Source organism: Salvelinus namaycush, chromosome 15 (assembly GCF_016432855.1).
Source record: "Salvelinus namaycush isolate Seneca chromosome 15, SaNama_1.0, whole genome shotgun sequence".
Lineage (NCBI taxonomy): Eukaryota > Metazoa > Chordata > Actinopteri > Salmoniformes > Salmonidae > Salvelinus > Salvelinus namaycush.
Genome location: NC_052321.1, coordinates 3157734 through 3178933, shown reverse-complemented (window position 1 = coordinate 3178933; position 21200 = coordinate 3157734). Strand labels below are relative to the sequence as shown.

General features: G+C 45.6%; 1 protein-coding gene across 1 annotated transcript in view; it reads right to left on the bottom strand.

The window, feature by feature from the left end:
* Positions 1–6183: 6183 nt before the first annotated feature.
* Positions 6184–21200, bottom strand: part of actn1 (actinin, alpha 1) — an 81607-nt gene continuing 66590 nt past the window's right edge. Inside the window, exons 14-21 of the mRNA XM_039008785.1 lie at positions 20867–21007; positions 20552–20734; positions 20177–20311; positions 18672–18851; positions 18402–18548; positions 13226–13306; positions 11330–11488; positions 6184–8435 (exon numbers count right to left, since the gene is read on the bottom strand). Of these exons, the coding sequence (XP_038864713.1) occupies positions 8277–8435; positions 11330–11488; positions 13226–13306; positions 18402–18548; positions 18672–18851; positions 20177–20311; positions 20552–20734; positions 20867–21007 (1185 nt within the window). The 3' untranslated portion in view covers positions 6184–8276. The remainder of the gene's footprint in view (positions 8436–11329; positions 11489–13225; positions 13307–18401; positions 18549–18671; positions 18852–20176; positions 20312–20551; positions 20735–20866; positions 21008–21200) is intronic.

The following is a 21200-nucleotide window of genomic DNA, read 5'->3' as shown; positions in this document are numbered from 1 at the left end:
TGCCGTATGGAATGTTGACCGCTCTGTCCCAACTGCCGTATGGAATGTTGACCGCTCTGTCCCAACTGCCGTATGGAATGTTGACCGCTCTGTCCCAACTGCCGTATGGAATGTTGACCGCTCTGTCCCAACTGCCGTATGGAATGTTGACGGCTCTGTCCCAACTGCCGTATGGAATGTTGACCGCTCTGTCCCAACTGCCGTATGGAATGTTGACCGCTCTGTACCAACTGCCGTATGGAATGTTGACGGCTCTGTCCCAACTGCCGTATGGAATGTTGACCGCTCTGTCCCAACTGCCGTATGGAATGCTGACCGCTCTGTCCCAACTGCCGTATGGAATGCTGACCGCTGAGTGTGTGAAGCATTATTCCAAATCAATGTTTTAGCTGGAACTGAAATGCCTACCTCCGTACTTAGCTACTGAAATTAAAATACAATTACTGCACGTATTATGTTAATTATGTTAATTGTGCTAATTGTGTTAATTGCTTAAAAGCTTTCAGGGAAAATATAATAGTCATATTTTCAGGGTCAAATTCAGGTGCAAAATCATTTTGGAGTCATTTAGTTAGTCATGATAGAACACCAACACAGCATTCAGGGGACCAGAAGAACATGTGCACCACAACAAACAGTGCAGTTAGCTAACACAGACAAAACATTATCATTACAGGCCAACACACACAGCAAGCTACCAGATATCATTCAATAAACAACTATGATTTCATTGGACTGCATTTTAACGGCAGTGATATGTTGTAAGGGTATCCTGTATTATTGTACATGTTTAGCATACAAGCTAGTAGCCTAGAACATTCCTCCTTTACCAAGATAATCCATCCACCTGTCAGGTGTGGCATATCAAGAACAGCATGATCATTACACAGGTGCACCTTGTGCTGGGGACAATAAAAGACTACTCTAAAAAGTGCCGTTTGGTCACACAACGCAATGCCACAAATGTCTCAAGTTTTGAGGGAGCGTGCAATTGGCATGCTGACTGCAGAAATGTCCACCAGAGCTGATGCCAGACAATTTAATGTTAATTTCTCTACCATAAGCCACCTCCAACGTCATTTTAGAGAATTTGGCAGTAAGTCCAACCAGCCTCACAACCGCAGACCACGTGTATCCACGCCAGCCCAGGACCTGCACAGCTCGCTTCTTCACCTGTGGGATCGTCTGAGACCAGCCAGCCATTCAGCTGATGAAACTGAGGAGTATTTCTGCCTGTACTAATGCTGCTCTAATATCTCTACTGCTGGACATACCATTCTTAGTATATCTTGAGTAAATTCTTCCGGTTTACATACATATATTGCATGTTGATTACTGCTACTGCGCTATTTGGGTGCTAATTGGATTCGACATTCTTGATTCGTTTTTTTTCTGTACTTAAATTTTTTTACATTTTTATTATTGCTGTACTTGTTTGACATTTTAATCACAGACATTAAAACCAAATTTGACTGCATTGTTAGAAGCTAGTATCATAAGCATTTCGCTGCACCCTCTATGTAAATAAATCTTGATTTGATATTTTTTAAAGCATCACATTAGACCCAGGTAGGTGTTTCTGGAAACACCGGTATTGATCTGACACATCAGCTCTGTATATCATTTCTTCCATTTATTGCCCATGTTTTTATTAAAGAATTTCCAAAGAAAATATGCGAATGAGAGAGAGAAGACTACATTCCTCCACCCGTCTCTTCTTCTTCATCTCTGAATCCATTCTTCCACAACAGGCCACAACTCTCAAACTAGGTGCTATTATTCTACATCTATGACCACTTTATTCTGTGTTTTACAACATATTACACATACATGTAGGCTACCATCGATCATGATCCTCTGTTCTGCAGCATCAGGTCATTACTAAGGCAGTTCATTCTGTTCTGCAGCATCAGGTCATTACTAAGGCAGTTAGTTCTATTCTGCAGCATCAGGTCATTACTAAGGCAGTTAGTTCTGAAGCATCAGGTCATTACTAAGGCACTTCGTTCTGTTCTGCAGCATCAGGTCATTACTAAGGCAGTTAGTTCTGTTCTGTAGCATCAGGTCATTACTAAGGCAGTTAGTTCTGTTCTGCAGCATCAGGTCATTACTAAGGCAGTTCGTTCTGTTCTGCAGCATCAGGTCATTACTAAGGCAGTTCGTTCTGTTCTGCAGCATCAGGTCATTACTAAGGCAGTTAGTTCTGTTCTGCAGCATCAGGTCATTACTAAGGCAGTTAGTTCTGTTCTGTAGCATCAGGTCATTACAAAGGCAGTTCGTTCTGAAGCATCAGGTCATTACTAAGGCAGTTCGTTCTGTTCTGCAGCATCAGGTCATTACTAAGGCAGTTCGTTCTGAAGCATCAGGTCATTACTAAGGCAGTTAGTTCTGTTCTGCAGCATCAGGTCATTACTAAGGCAGTTCGTTCTGAAGCATCAGGTCATTACTAAGGCAGTTAGTTCTGTTCTGTAGCATCAGGTCATTACTAAGGCAGTTAGTTCTGTTCTGCAGCATCAGGTCATTACTAAGGCAGTTAGTTCTGTTCTGCAGGATCAGGTCATTACTAAGGCAGTTCGTTCTGTTCTGCAGCATCAGGTCATTACTAAGGCAGTTAGTTCTGTTCTGCAGCATCAGGTCATTACTAAGGCAGTTCGTTCTGTTCTGCAGCATCAGGTCATTACTAAGGCAGTTCGTTCTGTTCTGCAGCATCAGGTCATTACTAAGGCAGTTCGTTCTGTTCTGCAGCATCAGGTCATTACTAAGGCAGTTCGTTCTGTTCTGCAGCATCAGGTCATTACTAAGGCAGTTCGTTCTGTTCTGCAGCATCAGATCATTACTAAGGCAGTTCGTTCTGTTCTGCAGCATCAGGTCATTACTAAGGCAGTTCGTTCTGTTCTGCAGCATCAGGTCATTACTAAGGCAGTTCGTTCTGAAGCATCAGGTCATTACTAAGGCAGTGAGTTCTGCAGCATCAGGTCATTACTAAGGCAGTTCGTTCTATTCTGCAGCATCAGGTCATTACTAAGGCAGTTAGTTCTGTTCTGCAGCATCAGGTCATTACTAAGGCACTTCGTTCTGTTCTGCAGCATCAGGTCATTACTAAGGCAGTTAGTTCTGTTCTGCAGCATCAGGTCATTACTAAGGCAGTTAGTAATGACCTGATGCTGCAGAACAGAACTAAGGCAGTTAGTTCTGTTCTGCAGCATCAGGTCATTACTAAGGCAGTTAGTTCTGTTCTGCAGCATCAGGTCATTACTAAGGCAGTTAGTAATGACCTGATGCTGCAGAACAGAACTAAGGCAGTTAGTAATGACCTGATGCTGCAGAACAGAACTAAGGCAGTTCGTTCTGTTCTGCAGAATCAGGTCATTACTAAGGCAGTTCGTTCTGTTCTGCAGCATCAGGTCATTACTAAGGCAGTTCTGTTCTGCAGCATCAGGTCATTACTAAGGCAGTTCGTTCTGCAGCATCAGGTCATTACTAAGGCAGTTCGTTCTGTTCTGCAGCATCAGGTCATTACTAAGGCAGTTCGTTCTGTTCTGCAGCATCAGGTCATTACTAAGGCAGTTCGTTCTGTTCTGCAGCATCAGGTCATTACTAAGGCAGTTCGTTCTGTTCTGCAGCATCAGGTCATTACTAAGGCAGTTCGTTCTGTTCTGCAGCATCAGGTCATTACTAAGGCAGTTCGTTCTGTTCTGCAGCATCAGGTCATTACTAAGGCAGTTCGTTCTGTTCTGCAGCATCAGGTCATTACTAAGGCAGTTCGTTCTGTTCTGTAGCATCAGGTCATTACTAAGGCAGTTCGTTCTGTTCTGCAGCATCAGGTCATTACTAAGGCAGTTAGTTCTGTTCTGTTGCATCAGGTCATTACTAAGGCAGTTCGTTCTGTTCTGCAGCATCAGGTCATTACTAAGGCAGTTCGTTCTGTTCTGCAGCATCAGGTCATTACTAAGGCAGTTAGTTCTATTCTGCAGCATCAGGTCATTATTAAGGCAGTTCGTTCTGTTCTGCAGCATCAGGTCATTACTAAGGCAGTTCGTTCTGTTCTGCAGCATCAGGTCATTACTAAGGCAGTTCGTTCTGTTCTGCAGCATCAGGTCATTACTAAGGCAGTTAGTTCTGTTCTGCAGCATCAGGTCATTACTAAGGCAGTTCATTCTGTTCTGCAGCATCAGGTCATTACTAAGGCAGTTCGTTCTGTTCTGCAGCATCAGGTCATTACTAAGGCAGTTCGTTCTGTTCTGTAGCATCAGGTCATTACTAAGGCAGTTCGTTCTGTTCTGCAGCATCAGGTCTTTACTAAGGCAGTTCGTTCTGTTCTGCAGCATCAGGTCATTACTAAGGCAGTTCGTTCTGTTCTGCAGCATCAGGTCATTACTAAGGCAGTTCGTTCTGTTCTGTAGCATCAGGTCATTACTAAGGCAGTTCGTTCTGTTCTGTAGCATCAGGTCATTACTAAGGCAGTTCGTTCTGTTCTGCAGCATCAGGTCTTTACTAAGGCAGTTCGTTCTGTTCTGCAGCATCAGGTCATTACTAAGGCAGTTCGTTCTGTTCTGCAGCATCAGGTCATTACTAAGGCAGTTCGTTCTGTTCTGTAGCATCAGGTCATTACTAAGGCAGTTCGTTCTGTTCTGCAGCATCAGGTCATTACTAAGGCAGTTAGTAATGACCTGATGCTGCAGAACAGAACTAAGGCAGTTAGTAATGACCTGATGCTGCAGAACAGAACTAACTGCCTTAGTAATGACCTGATGCTGCAGAACAGAACTAAGGCAGTTAGTTCTGTTCTGCAGCATCAGGTCATTACTAAGGCAGTTAGTAATGACCTGATGCTGCAGAACAGAACTAAGGCAGTTAGTAATGACCTGATGCTGCAGAACAGAACTAAGGCAGTTCGTTCTGTTCTGCAGCATCAGGTCATTACTAAGGCAGTTCGTTCTGTTCTGCAGCATCAGGTCATTACTAAGGCAGTTCGTTCTGTTCTGCAGCATCAGGTCATTACTAAGGCAGTTAGTTCTGTTCTGCAGCATCAGGTCATTACTAAGGCACTTCGTTCTGTTCTGTAGCATCAGGTCATTACTAAGGCAGTTCGTTCTGTTCTGCAGCATCAGGTCATTACTAAGGCAGTTAGTTCTGTTCTGCAGCATCAGGTCATTACTAAGGCAGTTCGTTCTGTTCTGCAGCATCAGGTCATTACTAAGGCAGTTCGTTCTGTTCTGCAGCATCAGGTCATTACTAAGGCAGTTCGTTCTGTTCTGCAGCATCAGGTCATTACTAAGGCAGTTAGTTCTGTTCTGCAGCATCAGGTCATTACTAAGGCAGTTAGTTCTGTTCTGCAGCATCAGGTCATTACTAAGGCACTTCGTTCTGTTCTGTAGCATCAGGTCATTACTAAGGCAGTTCGTTCTGTTCTGCAGCATCAGGTCATTACTAAAACAGTTAGTTCTATTCTGCAGCATCAGGTCATTACTAAGGCAGTTCGTTCTGTTCTGCAGCATCAGGTCATTACTAAGGCAGTTCGTTCTGTTCTGCAGCATCAGGTCATTACTAAGGCAGTTCGTTCTGTTCTGCAGCATCAGGTCATTACTAAGGCAGTTCGTTCTGTTCTGCAGCATCAGGTCATTACTAAGGCAGTTCGTTCTGTTCTGCAGCATCAGGTCATTACTAAGGCAGTTAGTTCTGTTCTGCAGCATCAGGTCATTACTAAGGCAGTTAGTTCTGTTCTGCAGCATCAGGTCATTACTAAGGCACTTCGTTCTGTTCTGTAGCATCAGGTCATTACTAAGGCAGTTCGTTCTGTTCTGCAGCATCAGGTCATTACTAAGGCAGTTAGTTCTGTTCTGCAGCATCAGGTCATTACTAAGGCAGTTCGTTCTGTTCTGCAGCATCAGGTCATTACTAAGGCAGTTCGTTCTGTTCTGCAGCATCAGGTCATTACTAAGGCAGTTCGTTCTGTTCTGCAGCATCAGGTCATTACTAAGGCAGTTCGTTCTGTTCTGCAGCATCAGGTCATTACTAAGGCAGTTCGTTCTGTTCTGCAGCATCAGGTCATTACTAAGGCAGTTCGTTCTGTTCTGCAGCATCAGGTCATTACTAAGGCAGTTAGCTTCAGCAGAGGCACAGCAGTGGTATATTGTGATGCTATGTCAGTGTGTACTGTGACAAAGTAGGAATAAGTCAAAATCAATTATAGCCATTTTTCTTTATTATTATTATATATTTTTTTTAATCAGGTGAAGAAAAAATACCTTTTTTGTTCTGTATAATAAAATATGTTAACTTTATTCATTAACTTTATTCATTTTCTGAAGAAAAACAATAACAAGGGAAAAAAAAGACATTTCTCCTCCTCTTTATAAACCTGGAGAGATGTGCTGCATTGCTGCACAGGAAGCAGGTACAACTGAGGCAGAGTGTGAGGGAGTGGGGAAGGAAGGGGAGGGGCTTTCTCCGGGGGGAACTTTTCCCTAGGTACATCATCTAGAATCAGCGTCCCCTCTCACAGTCCTGACCTTAACCATTAGTGGGGGAAATGCTAAACTGACCCAAGATCAGCGTCTAGGGGCAAATTCACCCTACATTATAGTAGGGAGGTAGGGGCGATGGAGGTGGAAGGGGTGAAATAGGAGGAATTGGCAGACAGGATGACTATGGCATATAATATAAGGCCAGCAACAGAGAAACATGTTTTGAGTGTTGTAGAGCAGAGTTAGCCTGATGCCAGATCTGTCTGTTCTGAACATTGTAGAGCAGAGTTAGCCTGATGCCATATCTGTCTGTTCTGTTTTGAGCGCTGTAGAGCAGAGTTAGCCTGATGCCATATCTGTCTATTCTGAACATTGTAGAGCAGAGTTAGCCTGATGCCATATCTGTCTGTTCTGAACATTGTAGAGCAGAGTTAGCCTGATGCCATATCTGTCTGTTCTGAACATTGTAGAGCAGAGTTAGCCTGATGCCATATCTGTCTGTTCTGTTTTGATTGTTGTAGAGCAGAGTTAGCCTGATGCCATATCTGTCTGTTCTGTTTTGAGTGTTGTAGAGCAGAGTTAGCCTGATGCCATATCTGTCTGTTCTGTTTTGAGCGCTGTAGAGCAGAGTTAGCCTGATGCCATATCTGTCTGTTCTGTTTTGAGTGTTGTAGAGCAGAGTTAGCCTGATGCCATATCTGTCTGTTCTGTTTTGAGCGCTGTAGAGCAGAGTTAGCCTGATGCCATATTTGTCTGTTCTGTTTTGAGTGTTGTAGAGCAGAGTTAGCCTGATGCCATATCTGTCTGTTCTGTTTTGAGCGCTGTAGAGCAGAGTTAGCCTGCTGCCAGATCTGTCTGTTCTGAACATTGTAGAGCAGAGTTAGCCTGATGCCAGATCTGTCTGTTCTGAACATTGTAGAGCAGAGTTAGCCTGATGCCATATCTGTCTGTTCTGTTTTGAGCGCTGTAGAGCAGAGTTAGCCTGATGCCAGATCTGTCTGTTTGGTTTTGAGTGTTGTAGAGCAGAGTTAGCCTGATGCCAGATCTGTCTGTTCGGTTTTGAGCGCTGTAGAGCAGAGTTAGCCTGATGCCATATTTGTCTGTTCTGTTTTGAGTGTTGTAGAGCAGGGCTAGCCTGATGCCAGATTTGTCTGTGCTGTTTTGAGTGTTGTAGAGCAGGGCTAGCCTGATGCCAGATTTGTCTGTGCTGTTTTGAGTGTTGTAGAGCAGGGCTAGCCTGATGCCATATTTGTCTGTTCTGTTTTGAGCGCTGTAGAGCAGAGTTAGCCTGATACCATATCTGTCTGTTCTGTTTTGAGTGTTGTAGAGCAGAGTTAGCCTGATGCCATATTTGTCTGTTCTGAACATTGTAGAGCAGAGTTAGCCTGATGCCATATCTGTCTGTTCTGAACATTGTAGAGCAGAGCTAGCCGGATGCCAGATCTGTCTTGTGATGTTTTGGCAAACTGGCGTGACAACGATGAGTGACAAGGAGATGGTAAGATATCACCAACAGATCTGGGACTAGAGCAAGGCTGTGGTGATGGCCCAGTGAGAACAAGATGTTGATTTCTTTTCAACCAAAAATACATATTTATTTACATATTTTTACCAAAATTGTCATATTTTCAACCAGAAATATGTATTTTTGACGCCTTTTCAACCAAAAGGAAGTATTGTCAACTTCTTGTGCTCACTGGGAGGGCAGTAGGAGGGTCTTGCGGGCGGTGGTGAGAGCAGGTACACTGGTGAGTGACCTCATAGGGCATAACCTCCCAGGTCAGGGGCCAAAGGTCATCCAAAGGTCACTCAGAGGTCACTCTCTCCGTAGAGTGCGGTGGAGAAGGACATGTAGTCCAGGGCGCCGGGGACGGCGTCGGTGCCGGAGTAGGGCGCCATGCGGGCGATGCAGTACTCTGCCTGATCAGGAGGCAACTCACGACGAAGCTCGTCAGCCATGATGAAGTTCTGGTGTCGGAGGATAGAAGAAGGGAAGAATAGTTTCGTTTAGTAAATAAGGATTTAATGTTTGACGTTTACGTCTGTATTCACTGTATAGCCCTGCCAGATGATTGTAGTTCTGCTGTTGACTGTATAGCCCTGCCAGATGGTTGTAGTTCTGCTGTTGACTCTATAGTCCTGCCAGATGATTGTAGTTCTGCTGTTGACTGTATAGTCCTGCCAGATGGTTGTAGTTCTGCTGTTGACTCTATAGTCCTGCCAGATGATTGTAGTTCTGCTGTTGACTGTATAGTCCTGCCAGATGGTTGTAGTTCTGCTGTTGACTGTATAGCCCTGCCAGATGATTGTAGTTCTGCTGTTGACTGTATAGTCCTGCCAGATGGTTGTAGTTCTGCTGTTGACTGTATAGCCCTGCCAGATGATTGTAGTTCTGCTGTAAACTGTATAGCCCTGCCAGATGATTGTAGTTCTGCTGTTGACTGTATAGTCCTGCCAGATGGTTGTAGTTCTGCTGTTGACTGTATAGTCCTGCCAGATGGTTGTAGTTCTGCTGTTGACTGTATAGCCCTGCCAGATGATTGTAGTTCTGCTGTTGACTGTATAGTCCTGCCAGATGGTTGTAGTTCTGCTGTTGACTGTATAGTCCTGCCAGATGGTTGTAGTTCTACTGTTGACTGTATAGCCCTGCCAGATGGTTGTAGTTCTACTGTTGACTGTATAGCCCTGCCAGATGGTTGTAGTTCTGCTGTTGACTGTATAGCCCTGCCAGATGATTGTAGTTCTGCTGTTGACTGTATAGCCCTGCCAGATGATTGTAGTTCTGCTGTAAACTGTATAGCCCTGCCAGATGATTGTAGTTCTGCTGTTGACTGTATAGCCCTGCCAGATGATTGTAGTTCTGCTGTTGACTGTATAGCCCTGCCAGATGGTTGTAGTTCTACTGTTGACTGTATAGCCCTGCCAGATGATTGTAGTTCTGCTGTTGACTGTATAGCCCTGCCAGATGATTGTAGTTCTGCTGTTGACTGTATAGCCCTGCCAGATGAGTGTAGTTCTGCTGTTGACTGTATAGCCCTGCCAGATGATTGTAGTTCTGCTGTTGACTGTATAGCCCTGCCAGATGTGTAGTTCTGCTGTTGACTGTATAGCCCTGCCAGATGGTTGTAGTTCTGCTGTTGACTGTATAGCCCTGCCAGATGTGTAGTTCTGCTGTCTTCCTTTTTCTTTCATTCTGTGTATTATTATTCTTTATTAACCCATCGCTTCCCTATGAGCACAAGACATTGAAAATACATATTTTTGGTTGTGCTTGCTATATCCAATATTTCTAAAGAAATATAAACAATTTGGACTAGGGTGATGAAAAGGGCTTTAAGAATGATTGACTGATTAAATGATTGATTGACTGATTGATTAATTAATTAACTGATTAATTGATTGAATGACTGATTGGTGAATTGATTAACTGACTGATTAACTGATTGATTGATTGACTGATTAACCGATTAATTGATTGACTTATTAACTGATTAACTGATTGATTAACTGATTAACCAATTGATTGATTGATTGACTGATTAAATCTTCTTAGGGATAGGGGCAGTATTTTCACGTCCAGATGAAAAGCATGCCCAAAGTAAACTGCCTGTTACTCAGGCCCAGAAGCTAGGATATGCATATAATTGATTTGGATAGAAAACACTCTAAAGTTTCTAAAACTGTTAAAATAATGTCTGTGAGTATAACAGAACTGATTTGGCAGGCGAAACCCCGAGGACAAACCATCCAGGGAAGAAAAAAAATTGAGGTCATAGTATTTCCCATTGGTTTTCTATTGAAAGCCCTATTTAATAGGAACCTGGTTGCAGTTCCTATGGCTTCCACTAGATGTCAACAGTCTTTAGAAATTGGTTGATGTTTTTCTTTTGAGAAATGAAGAAGTACGGCTGTTCTTTGTGAGTGTCACTCCAGATGGATTCTACTGTTTGGTGCGCGTGAACTGGAACGTGCTTCACTTTGTTTTTATCCGGTATTGAACACAGTATATTCTGTCTTAAATTCTATAGATTATTTACGTTTTAGGATACCTTAGGTTGGATTAGGAACGTTGTTTGAAATGTTTGGACCAAGTTTACAGGTAACTTATTAGATACTTTGTAGTCATGTTGGGCGAGTTGGAACTGGTGTATTTCTGAATCAAACGCGCCAAATAAATTGACATTTTGGGGATATAAAGAAGGACATTATCGAACAAAAGGACCATTTGTGATGTTTCTGGGACATTTTGGAGTGGCAACAGAGGAAGATCTTCAAAGATAGGGCATATATTATATCGTTATTTCTGTCTTTTGTGTCGCCACCTGCCTGGTTGAAAATTACTTTCATGTGTTTGTATGCGGGGCGCTGTCCTCAGATAATCGCATGGTCTGCTTTCGCCGTAAAGCCTTTTTGAAATCTGACACAGCGGCTGGATTAACAAGAAGATAAGATTTATTTTGATGTATTACTCTTATATTTTCGGTTATCTTGAATATTGATATTTCTGTAGTTTGAATTTGTCGCTCTGCAATTTCAGTGGATGTTGTCAAATCGATCCCGCTAACAGGATTGGCGCGGGAAGGGATCCCTAACAGGTTAACTGATTGCTTGATTGATTAACTGATTAACTGATTGATTGATTGATTAACAGATTAACTGATTGATTGACTGATTGATTAACTGATTGACTGATTAACTGATTGATTGACTGATTGGTTGATTGATTGACTGATTAACTGATTGATTGACTGATTAACTGATTGATTGACTGATTGGTTGATTGACTAATTAACTGATTGATTTGATTACTTGCTTGCTTGCTAGCTTGATTAATTGAATAATTGCTAAATGTATATGATTACCTTGTCCCCAGCCAGGACCTTGAAGGAGGCCATGACCTGGTCAGCGGTGTCTGTGTCGGCCGTCTCTCGGGACATGAAATCAATAAAGGCCTGGAACGTGACCACACCCACCCGGTTGGGATCCACGATGCTCATGATGCGAGAGAACTCCGCTTCACCCTATTGGACAGGAACCATAAACACTATCACCAAGGAGACCATCACCAGAGCAACAAATACAGCTTTCACATAAAGGTGATATATAGACTATGTTCCAAATGGCATACCAGTCCCTATAAAATAGTGGACTACTTTTAACCAGGTCCCAGGCTATGACAGTAAACAAAGTATAATTTTTATACTGTAAATGAGAGACAAGACATATTTTCTCGTTAGCGATCAATCTGATCGTGATTGGTGGACCGTTTTGTTGCCAAATGAATGTAGACTGATCTTGAAGAGACAAGTGAACAGTTTGTTACCTTTTCACAAATGACTACAAGGCAGACAGATACATATTGATACATTCATAGGTTCATAGGCAAACATAGGAGGGTACTTGACAGAGATGGAACGGGTGGTTTGGCTGTACCATGTTGTAGCCGAGGGAGATAAGGCAGGTTTTGAAGTCTTCCGCTTCCATCATCCCTGTTTTCTTCTACAGGTACCAGCCAGGGACAAACAGTACGAAGGAGGTACGAAGGAGGAAGAACGAAGGAGGAACAGATTGAAAGGTGGAAGAGGAAATATGAGGGGGGAGAATAAAGTAGGGGAGAGATGTCACAGGTTTCCAGGTGGACATTAAGAGGGGGGTGGACAGAAGAAGAAGAATTAAGGTAGAAGGGGCATAGAGAGGGTTACAGGGAATAAATTGAGGTAGAAGGGGCATAGAGGTGGGTACAGGGAATAAATTGAGGTAGAAGGGGCATAGGGGGGGGGGGGGTACAGGGAATACATTGAGGTAGAAGGGGCATAGAGGTGGGTACAGGGAATACATGGAGGTAGAGGGGGGATAGAGGGGGGTACAGGGAATACATTGAGGTAGAAGGGGTATAGAGGGGGGTATAGAGGGGGGTACAGGGAATACATTGAGGTAGAAGGGGTATAGAGGGGGGTATAGAGGGGGGTACAGGGAATACATTGAGGTAGAAGGGGTATAGAGGGGGGTATAGAGGGGGGTACAGGGAATACATTGAGGTAGAAGGGGTATAGAGGGGGGTATAGAGGGGGGTACAGGGAATACATTGAGGTAGAAGGGGCATAGAGGGGGGTACAGAGAATAAATTGAGGTAGAAGGGGCATAGAGGGGGGTACATTGAGGTAGAAGGGGCATAGAGGGGGGTACAGGGAATACATGGAGGTAGAGGGGGGATAGAGGGGGGTACAGGGAATACATTGAGGTAGAAGGGGTATAGAGGGGGGTATAGAGGGGGGTACAGGGAATACATTGAGGTAGAAGGGGTATAGAGGGGGGTATAGAGGGGGGTACAGGGAATACATTGAGGTAGAAGGGGCATAGAGGGGGGTACATTGAGGTAGAAGGGGCATAGAGGGGGGTACATTGAGGTAGAAGGGGCATAGAGGGGGGTACATTGAGGTAGAAGGGGCATAGAGGGGGGTACATTGAGGTAGAAGGGGCATAGAGGGGGGTACAGGGAATAAATTGAGGTAGAAGGGGCATAGAGGGGGGTAGAGGGAATAAATTGAGGTAGAAGGGGCATAGAGGGGGGTACAGGGAATAAATTGAGGTAGAAGGGGCATAGAGGGGGGTACATTGAGGTAGAAGGGGCATAGAGGGGGGTACAGGGAATAAAATGACATACAGGGGTGATAGAAGGGAATAAAAGGAACAAAACAAAGAGAACAAAATGACATCGTTAACCTCAGGCCCCTGCAGTGTGGAGCTGTGTTCAGTACCTGTGCATCGTTGGCGATATCGAAGCCCAGACTGATCAGGCAGGCCTTGAACTCCTCAGCCCCAAGAGTGCCCGAGTGGTCCTGGGGTGTCAGGTGTGGTAGGGGGCCAGGTGTGAAGGGTCAGATGTGCCAGGTGTGAAGAGCCAGGTAGGAGCCCAGGCCAGGTGTGGCAGTTGTGAAGGGCCAGGTAGGAACCCAGGCCAGGTGTGCCAGGTGTGAAGAGCCAGGTATACCAGGTGTGAAGGGTCAGGCCATGTGGAGGTGTGCCAGGCATCAGGTGGAGCAGGGTGAAGCCACAGTTCATGCAGCACAGCACACACAGAACAAGTGTGTCAGAGGGTTGTCAGAGGGGTGTCAGTGAAGGGGTTGGGTGAAGTAGACAGGAGGGGTAGGATGGATAGTAGAGGGTAGGGGTGTGTCATGCAGAAAGAGATGTGGGGTGGATGGATGATAAGGAGTTGGATATAGGGGTGGATGGATGACAAGGGATTGGATATAGGGGTGGATGGATGATAAGGAGTTGGATATAGGGTGGATGGATGATAAGGAGTTGGATATAGGGGTGGATGGATGATAAGTGGTTGGATATAGGGGTGGATGGATGATAAGGAGTTGGATATAGGGGTGGATGGATGATAAGGAGTTGGATATAGGGGTGGATGGATGATAAGTGGTTGGATATAGGGGTGGATGGATGATAAGGAGTTGGATATAGGGGTGGATGGATGATAAGGGGTTGGATATAGGGGTGGATGGATGATAAGGGGTTGGATATAGGGGTGGATGGATGATAAGGGGTTGGATATAGGGGTGGATGGTTGATAAGGGGTTGGGGATAGGGGTGGATGGATGATAGGATATAGGGGTGGATGGTTGATAAGGGGTTAGATGGTTGATAAGAGGTTAGATGGTTGATAAGTGGTTGGATATAGGGGCGGATGGTTGATAAGGAGTTGGATATAGGGTGGATGGATGATAAGGGGTTGGATATAGGGGTGGATGGATGATAAGGGGTTGGATATAGGGGTGGAGGGTTGATAAGGGGTTGGATATAGGGGTGGATGGTTGATAAGGTGTTGGATATAGGGGTGGATGGTTGATAAGGAGTTGGATATAGGGGTGGATGGATGATAAGGGGTTGGATATAGGGGTGGATGGATGATAAGGGGTTGGGGATAAGGGTGGATGGATGATAAGGGGTTGGGGATAAGGGTGGATGGATGATAAGGGGTTGGGGATAAGGGTGGATGGTTGATACGGGGTTGGATATAGGGGTGGATGGATGATACGGGGTTGGATATAGGGGTGGATGGATGATACGGGGTTGGATATAGGGGTGGATGGTTGATAAGGGGTTGGATATAGGGGTGGATGGATGATAAGGGGTTGGATATAGGGGTGGATGGATGATAAGGGGTTGGATATAGGGGTGGATGGTTGATAAGGGGTTGGATATAGGGGTGGAGGGTTGATAAGGGGTTGGATATAGGGGTGGATGGTTGATAAGGTGTTGGATATAGGGGTGGATGGTTGATAAGGAGTTGGATATAGGGGTGGATGGATGATAAGGGGTTGGATATAGGGGTGGATGGATGATAAGGGGTTGGGGATAAGGGTGGATGGTTGATAAGGGGTTGGATATAGGGGTGGATGGATGATAAGGGGTTGGATATAGGGGTGGATGGATGATAAGGGGTTGGATATAGGGGTGGATGGTTGATAAGGGGTTGGATATAGGGGTGGATGGATGATAAGGGGTTGGATATAGGGGTGGATGGATGATAAGGGGTTGGATATAGGGGTGGATGGATGATAAGGAGTTGGATATAGGGGTGGATGGATGATAAGGGGTTGGGGATAAGGGTGGATGGTTGATAAGGGGTTGGATATAGGGGTGGATGGATGATAAGGGGTTGGATATAGGGGTGGATGGATGATAAGGGGTTGGATATAGGGGTGGATGGTTGATAAGGGGTTGGATATAGGGGTGGATGGATGATAAGGGGTTGGATATAGGGGTGGATGGATGATAAGTGGTTGGATATAGGGGTGGATGGATGATAAGGAGTTGGATATAGGGGTGGATGGTTGATAAGGGGTTGGATATAGGGGTGGATGGATGATAAGGGGTTGGATATAGGGGTGGATGGATGATAAGGGGTTGGATATAGGGGTGGAGGGTTGATAAGGGGTTGGATATAGGGGTGGATGGTTGATAAGGTGTTGGATATAGGGGTGGATGGTTGATAAGGAGTTGGATATAGGGGTGGATGGATGATAAGGAGTTGGATATAGGGGTGGATGGATGATAAGGGGTTGAATATAGGGGTGGATGGATGATAAGGGGTTGGATATAGGGGTGGATGGATGATAAGGGGTTGGATATAGGGGTGGATGGTTGATAAGGGGTTGGATATAGGGGTGGATGGATGATAAGGAGTTGGATATAGGGGTGGATGGTTGATAAGGAGTTGGATATAGGGGTGGATGGTTGATAAGGAGTTGGATATAGGGGTGGATGGATGATACGGGGTTAGGGATAGGGGTGGATGGATGATAAGAAGTTGGATATAGGGGTGGATGGATGAGAAGGGGTTTGGGATAGGGGTGGATGGTTGAGAAGGGTTGGGGATAGGGGTGGATGGTTGAGAAGGGGTGGGTATAGGGGTGGATGGTTGATAAGAAGTTGGATATAGGGGTGGATGGATGAGAAGGGGTTGGGGATAGGGGTGGATGGTTGATAAGAAGTTGGATATAGGGGTGGATGGATGAGAAGGGGTTGGGGATAGGGGTGGATGGTTGATAAGAAGTTGGATATAGGGGTGGATGGATGAGAAGGGGTTGGATATAGGAGTGGATGGATGATAAGGGGTTGGATATAGGGGTGGATGGATGATAAGGAGTTGGATATAGGGGTGGATTGATGATAAGGGGTTGGATATAGGGGTGGATGGATGATAAGGAGTTGGATATAGGGGTGGATGGATGATAAGGGGTTGGATGGATGATAAGGGGTTGGGTATAGGGGTGGATGGATGAGAAGGGGTTGGGGATAGGGGTGGATGGTTGATAAGTGGTTGGATATAGGGGTGGATGGTTGACAAGGGGTTGGGTATAGGGGTGGATGGATGATAAGGGGTTGGATATAGGGGTGGATGGATGATAAGGAGTTGGATATAGGGGTGGATTGATGATAAGGGGTTGGATATAGGGGTGGATGGATGATAAGGGGTTGGATATAGGGGTGGATGGATGATAATGTGTTGGATACAGAGGTGGATGGATGACAAGGGGTTGGGGATAGGGGTGGATGGTTGATAAGGGGTGGGATATAGGGGTGGATGGTTGATAAGGGGTTGGATGGATGATAAGGGGTTGGATATAGGGGTGGATGGATGATAAGGGGTTGGATGGATGATAAGGGGTTGGATATAGGGGTGGATGGATGATAAGGGGTTGGGGCCATGCACAACAAGAGACAGAGAACACAACATACGTTAGGACCTTACAGTGAGGTGCTGAGGCTGTGACACATTGCTGTGTTTGGTCCAGTGACAGGATATTCAATCAGAGGTGTTCGGTACAGTGTGGCAGGCAAACTTTACAGTACAGGGCCTTGTATTACGGTATGCGACAGGCATATCCTTCATACATCATATAACACAGTGGGTCCCAAAGTCAAGTGGTGAACATTTAGGTTTTTGCCCTAGGAACTGATTCAGAAAATCAATGCTTGATGACGAGTTGATTATTTGAATCAGTTTAAATCAGTGAGTTTGGGAAACCCTGGTATAAAACATATTTTTCCCCTTAGCCAGAGACATGACTGTAAAACCTTGTAAGGCCATAGGGACACGCTCTATAGCCATGTCTCTGGGGAAAAGTTATCCCCTAGATATCTGTCTCCAATAGACTCCAATAAACCTCATGAACTCATAACCGCCCTAAAAAAAAAAATATTTTTAATTAAAGGCTGCCTCATGGTGAGCGAGCGGAAAGACACGACCAGATATCCCCGAGAATAGAAAGACAGACACTAGAACGGTTTCCCCAGGACTCCTTCCATAGTTATTTAACTGCGGTTATTATTCGACTGATGAACAATAGCGTGGCTATGGAAGAATGCATGAGGTCATGGAGAAATGTAACGGTGGAGTCCATCTATAAAAGCTTGGTTGGGGGATACGGACGAGTGTAGGAAGGACGAGAAGTGTGACAGATAAATACAACAACTCCATCCATCCATAATAGGTGGTGTTCTTCATACTGAGCTTACTGATGTAAACGCTGTGATCTGGGAGGGGGTGGGGGATGGGAGGGTGGGGGGGGGGAGGGTGGGGGGGGGGGGGGGAGGAGGGGAGGGGGGAGGAGGGGAGGGAGGGGGGGGGAGGGGGGAGGAGGGGAGGGGGGAGGAGGGGAGGAGGGGAGGGGAGGAGGGGAGGGGGGGAGGGGGGGGGGAGGGGGAAGGGAGGGGATAGGAGAGGAGAGGAAAGGGTGAGGATAAATGGGATGGGAGGGGGCTAGGGAGAATATTCTTCTGAGAGGAACAGTGGTGTCCTGAGGTTTACTCTCATCAGTGGAATAGGAGTAAAGTACAGTCTCTGGAACAGCTTATGATCTTATATCTCTCTCCCCTCATATACTCATGAATACCATCAGCTTAGATGAGTTCAACACCTCTATCGATGTTATCAGTTGGTCCTGGTTGATTATCTACATGATGCGTGTTTGGTGACAGAAAAACAAAGCCCTTCATAAGTCCTGTAGTTTGTTAATGCAACACTATGAGAAGAATAACATGTTTCAATGACCCAACAAACGATCCTCTTGTCCACCTCAACCTCCTCGCTTTGCTCATGTGGTCTAAATAGGTGGAAAACACATCGTTTATAACAATATTCAGTAGGGTAGACAATGAGTGTACTGTGAAACCTCTTCTTCTCTGCTCTATGCCCTGCATTCTCTGTGAAACCTCTTCTTCTCTGTTCTATGCCCTGCATTCTCTGTGAAACCTCTTCTTCTCTGCTCTATGCCCTGCATTCTCTGTGAAACCTCTTCTTCTCTGTTCTATGCCCTGCATTCTCTGTGAAACCTCTTCTTCTCTGCTCTATGCCCTGCATGCTCTGTGAAACCTCTTCTTCTCTGCTCTATGCCCTGCATTCTCTGTGAAACTGACCCTGTCGAAGTGGTTGAAGGAGGCTCTGAACTCGTTCATCTGGTCCTGGCTGATGCCCTTGGCATCCCTCGTCAGAATCTGGTTTTCGATCTCGTTGATGGTTCTGGCGATGGTGGTCAGGAGCTGCTCCCAGCCCACACGGATATGCTGCAGGGGTGGGATCAGACCCAAGATTGTCATCGTAAGGTCACACATTCAAAAACGTATTCTGAAGGTTCTCCGGTTCTCAATAAGAATTGTACCTGATCTCGATATCGTTTGCTTTCTTACCTCCATGGTGTAGTTGGTGTGCTTGTTGTCGAAGATGAGAGCTTCCTGAATCAGCTGGTGGTCTCCCTCCAATTGGTCGATCTTTGGCTTGTAGTTGACAATGTTCTTCTCGTATTGGCGGAGGTGGGTCAGCTGATCCTCCAGGGTTCCGTGCATCTCGATGGAGATACGACCAATCTCCTACAGACAAGAGAAACATGGAGGAGGAGGAGGGGGTTCAGCAAAACCAACTGGACAGAATGTTTCAGTTAAACCATTCTGCTGAGTATGAAACCAACAATAGGAGGGGTAGAGGGAGGGAGGGAGGTGTAGAGGGAGGGTTAAACCCCAACTGGACAGAATAGAGACTAGAGAACAGAAGCGGTTTGAATTGGTTTGTGAAAAACAGGCATGAGAACAAAGAACCAAAACTGCTCTCACCTCTAACCCGGACCCGACTGCTCCTATCTAAACCAGCACCTCTCTCTGAGAACACTGACTATGAAGTGGCACTCTTTTTCATGGCGGTCCTTCGAGCCGGATGACAGGGGCTGGTAATATGAGTTGTGGGTTGTACACCCAGGACGCCAGTATTGTAGTCAAGTCACTAAACCTCAAGTCCAAGTCCAGTCACAAGTCCCAAGCATTCAGAGTCCAAGTCCAGTCACAAGTCCCAAGCATTCAGAGTCCAAGTCCAGTCACAAGTCCCAAGTATTCAGAGTCCAAGTCCAGTCACAAATCCCAAGCATTAAGAGTCCAAGTCCAGTCACAAGTCCCAAGCATTCAGAGTCCAAGTCCAGTCACAAGTCCCAAGCATTCAGAGTCCAAGTCCAGTCACAAATCCCAAGCATTAAGAGTCCAAGTCCAGTCACAAGTCCCAAGCATTCAGAGTCCAAGTCCAGTCACAAGTCCCAAGCATTCAGAGTCCAAGTCCAGTCACAAGTCCCAAGCATTCAGAGTCCAAGTCCAGTCACAAGTCCCAATCATTCAGAGTCCAAGTCCAATCACAAGTCCCAAGCATTCAGAGTCCAAGTCCAGTCACAAGTCCCAAGCATTCAGAGTCCAGGTCCAATCACAAGTCCCAAGCATTCAGAGTCCTTCATTCTGAGTCCAAGTCCAGACCTGGAGTTCTATAACATTACAGGACATTACAGTGCAGTGTTCTGATATTGATAGCAATACCCCCAAAGGAACCTATGGAGCCAGTAAGTTCCAATACCAGTACTAATGGTCATTTCTGCTCTGCCTGGACTTTGGACCATAGAAATAGAATGAATAGAACATTCTGGTTCTCTACTCTGGGTCACCTCCATCTTGGTCTGGATCCAAGGCCCTGATGACGTTGGCATGGTTGGGTTAGGGTTAGGGTAAAGGTTAGAGCTCAGGGGTTGGTCTAGGATAAGTGTGTGGACTGACCTCCATCTTGGTCTGGATCCAAGGCCCTGATGACGTTGGCATGGTTGGGTTAGGGTTAGGGTAAAGGTTAGAGCTCAGGGGTTGGGTCTAGGATAAGTGTGTGGACTGACCGCCATCTTGGTCTGGATCCAGGGCCCGATGACGTTGGCTTGGTTGGCGAACTGCCTGCGGAGACGCTCGCTGTTCTGCTGCCGGGCGTGCTCTTCGATCAGAGCCTGGTCCCTCTGGGGTACCAGCTGTCTCACCTGGGGAATAACAGACAACGGGACAAAACACGTAGTTAGAGCCATGAGGGCTCGTTTTATTGTACCCTCTGCTATCTAAGTACCTTGATCACCTGATGAGGTTTAACACCTTAGACACTAGATGATAATACGAAGGTAGTCCAGGAATCCTCCAACCAGGAGAACCTGGGAATTTTGGGATTGTTACCGGGAATTTTGGGAGTGTTACCGGGAATTTTGCAACTGTAGTTGCTGGTGTACCTTGTCCCATTTGGCGTTGACCTCCTGAGGGTTGATGTTGGTGTAAGGGTTGCTGCCAGCCATGTTCACATGATAGGTGGCCACTATCTTGGCGATCTCATTGTGGATGCCCAGGATGGCACCGCGTTCCTTATCCGCATCAGGGAGAGTGGCTTTAAACTGCTCATGGGCTGTACTGAGGCTCTGTGGGAGAGAAAGACACACACACACACACACACACAAAAGATGCCAAGAATTGTGTTTTTAAATCTGTGTGCGTGTGCGTGTGTGTGTGTGTGTGTGCGTGTGTGTGTGTGCGTGTGTGTGTACACTAACCTGTATCTCCTCTATAGTGTGGACGATGAAGGTGTCTTGCAGATCCTCCATGGCGCCCTCCATCCAGTTGTTGAACGGAGCAGCTCGTTTGGCAAACTCCAGATATAACTGGTCTATTGTCTCCAGAAGCTTCTCAGTTCTCTGTTTCAGACACACAGAGAGAGAGAGAGAAAGAAAACAGTCAGCACATTGTTAAGGCTGGGAGCAAGAAGAAAGTCAATTGACTACATTGAACACAAAGGATTGCAGATGAGAATAATCTATGTCGTTCAAAGATTGGGGCAATATTTATTGTACATGGTCCCAGTCAAATATATGAATCAAATATTCATAT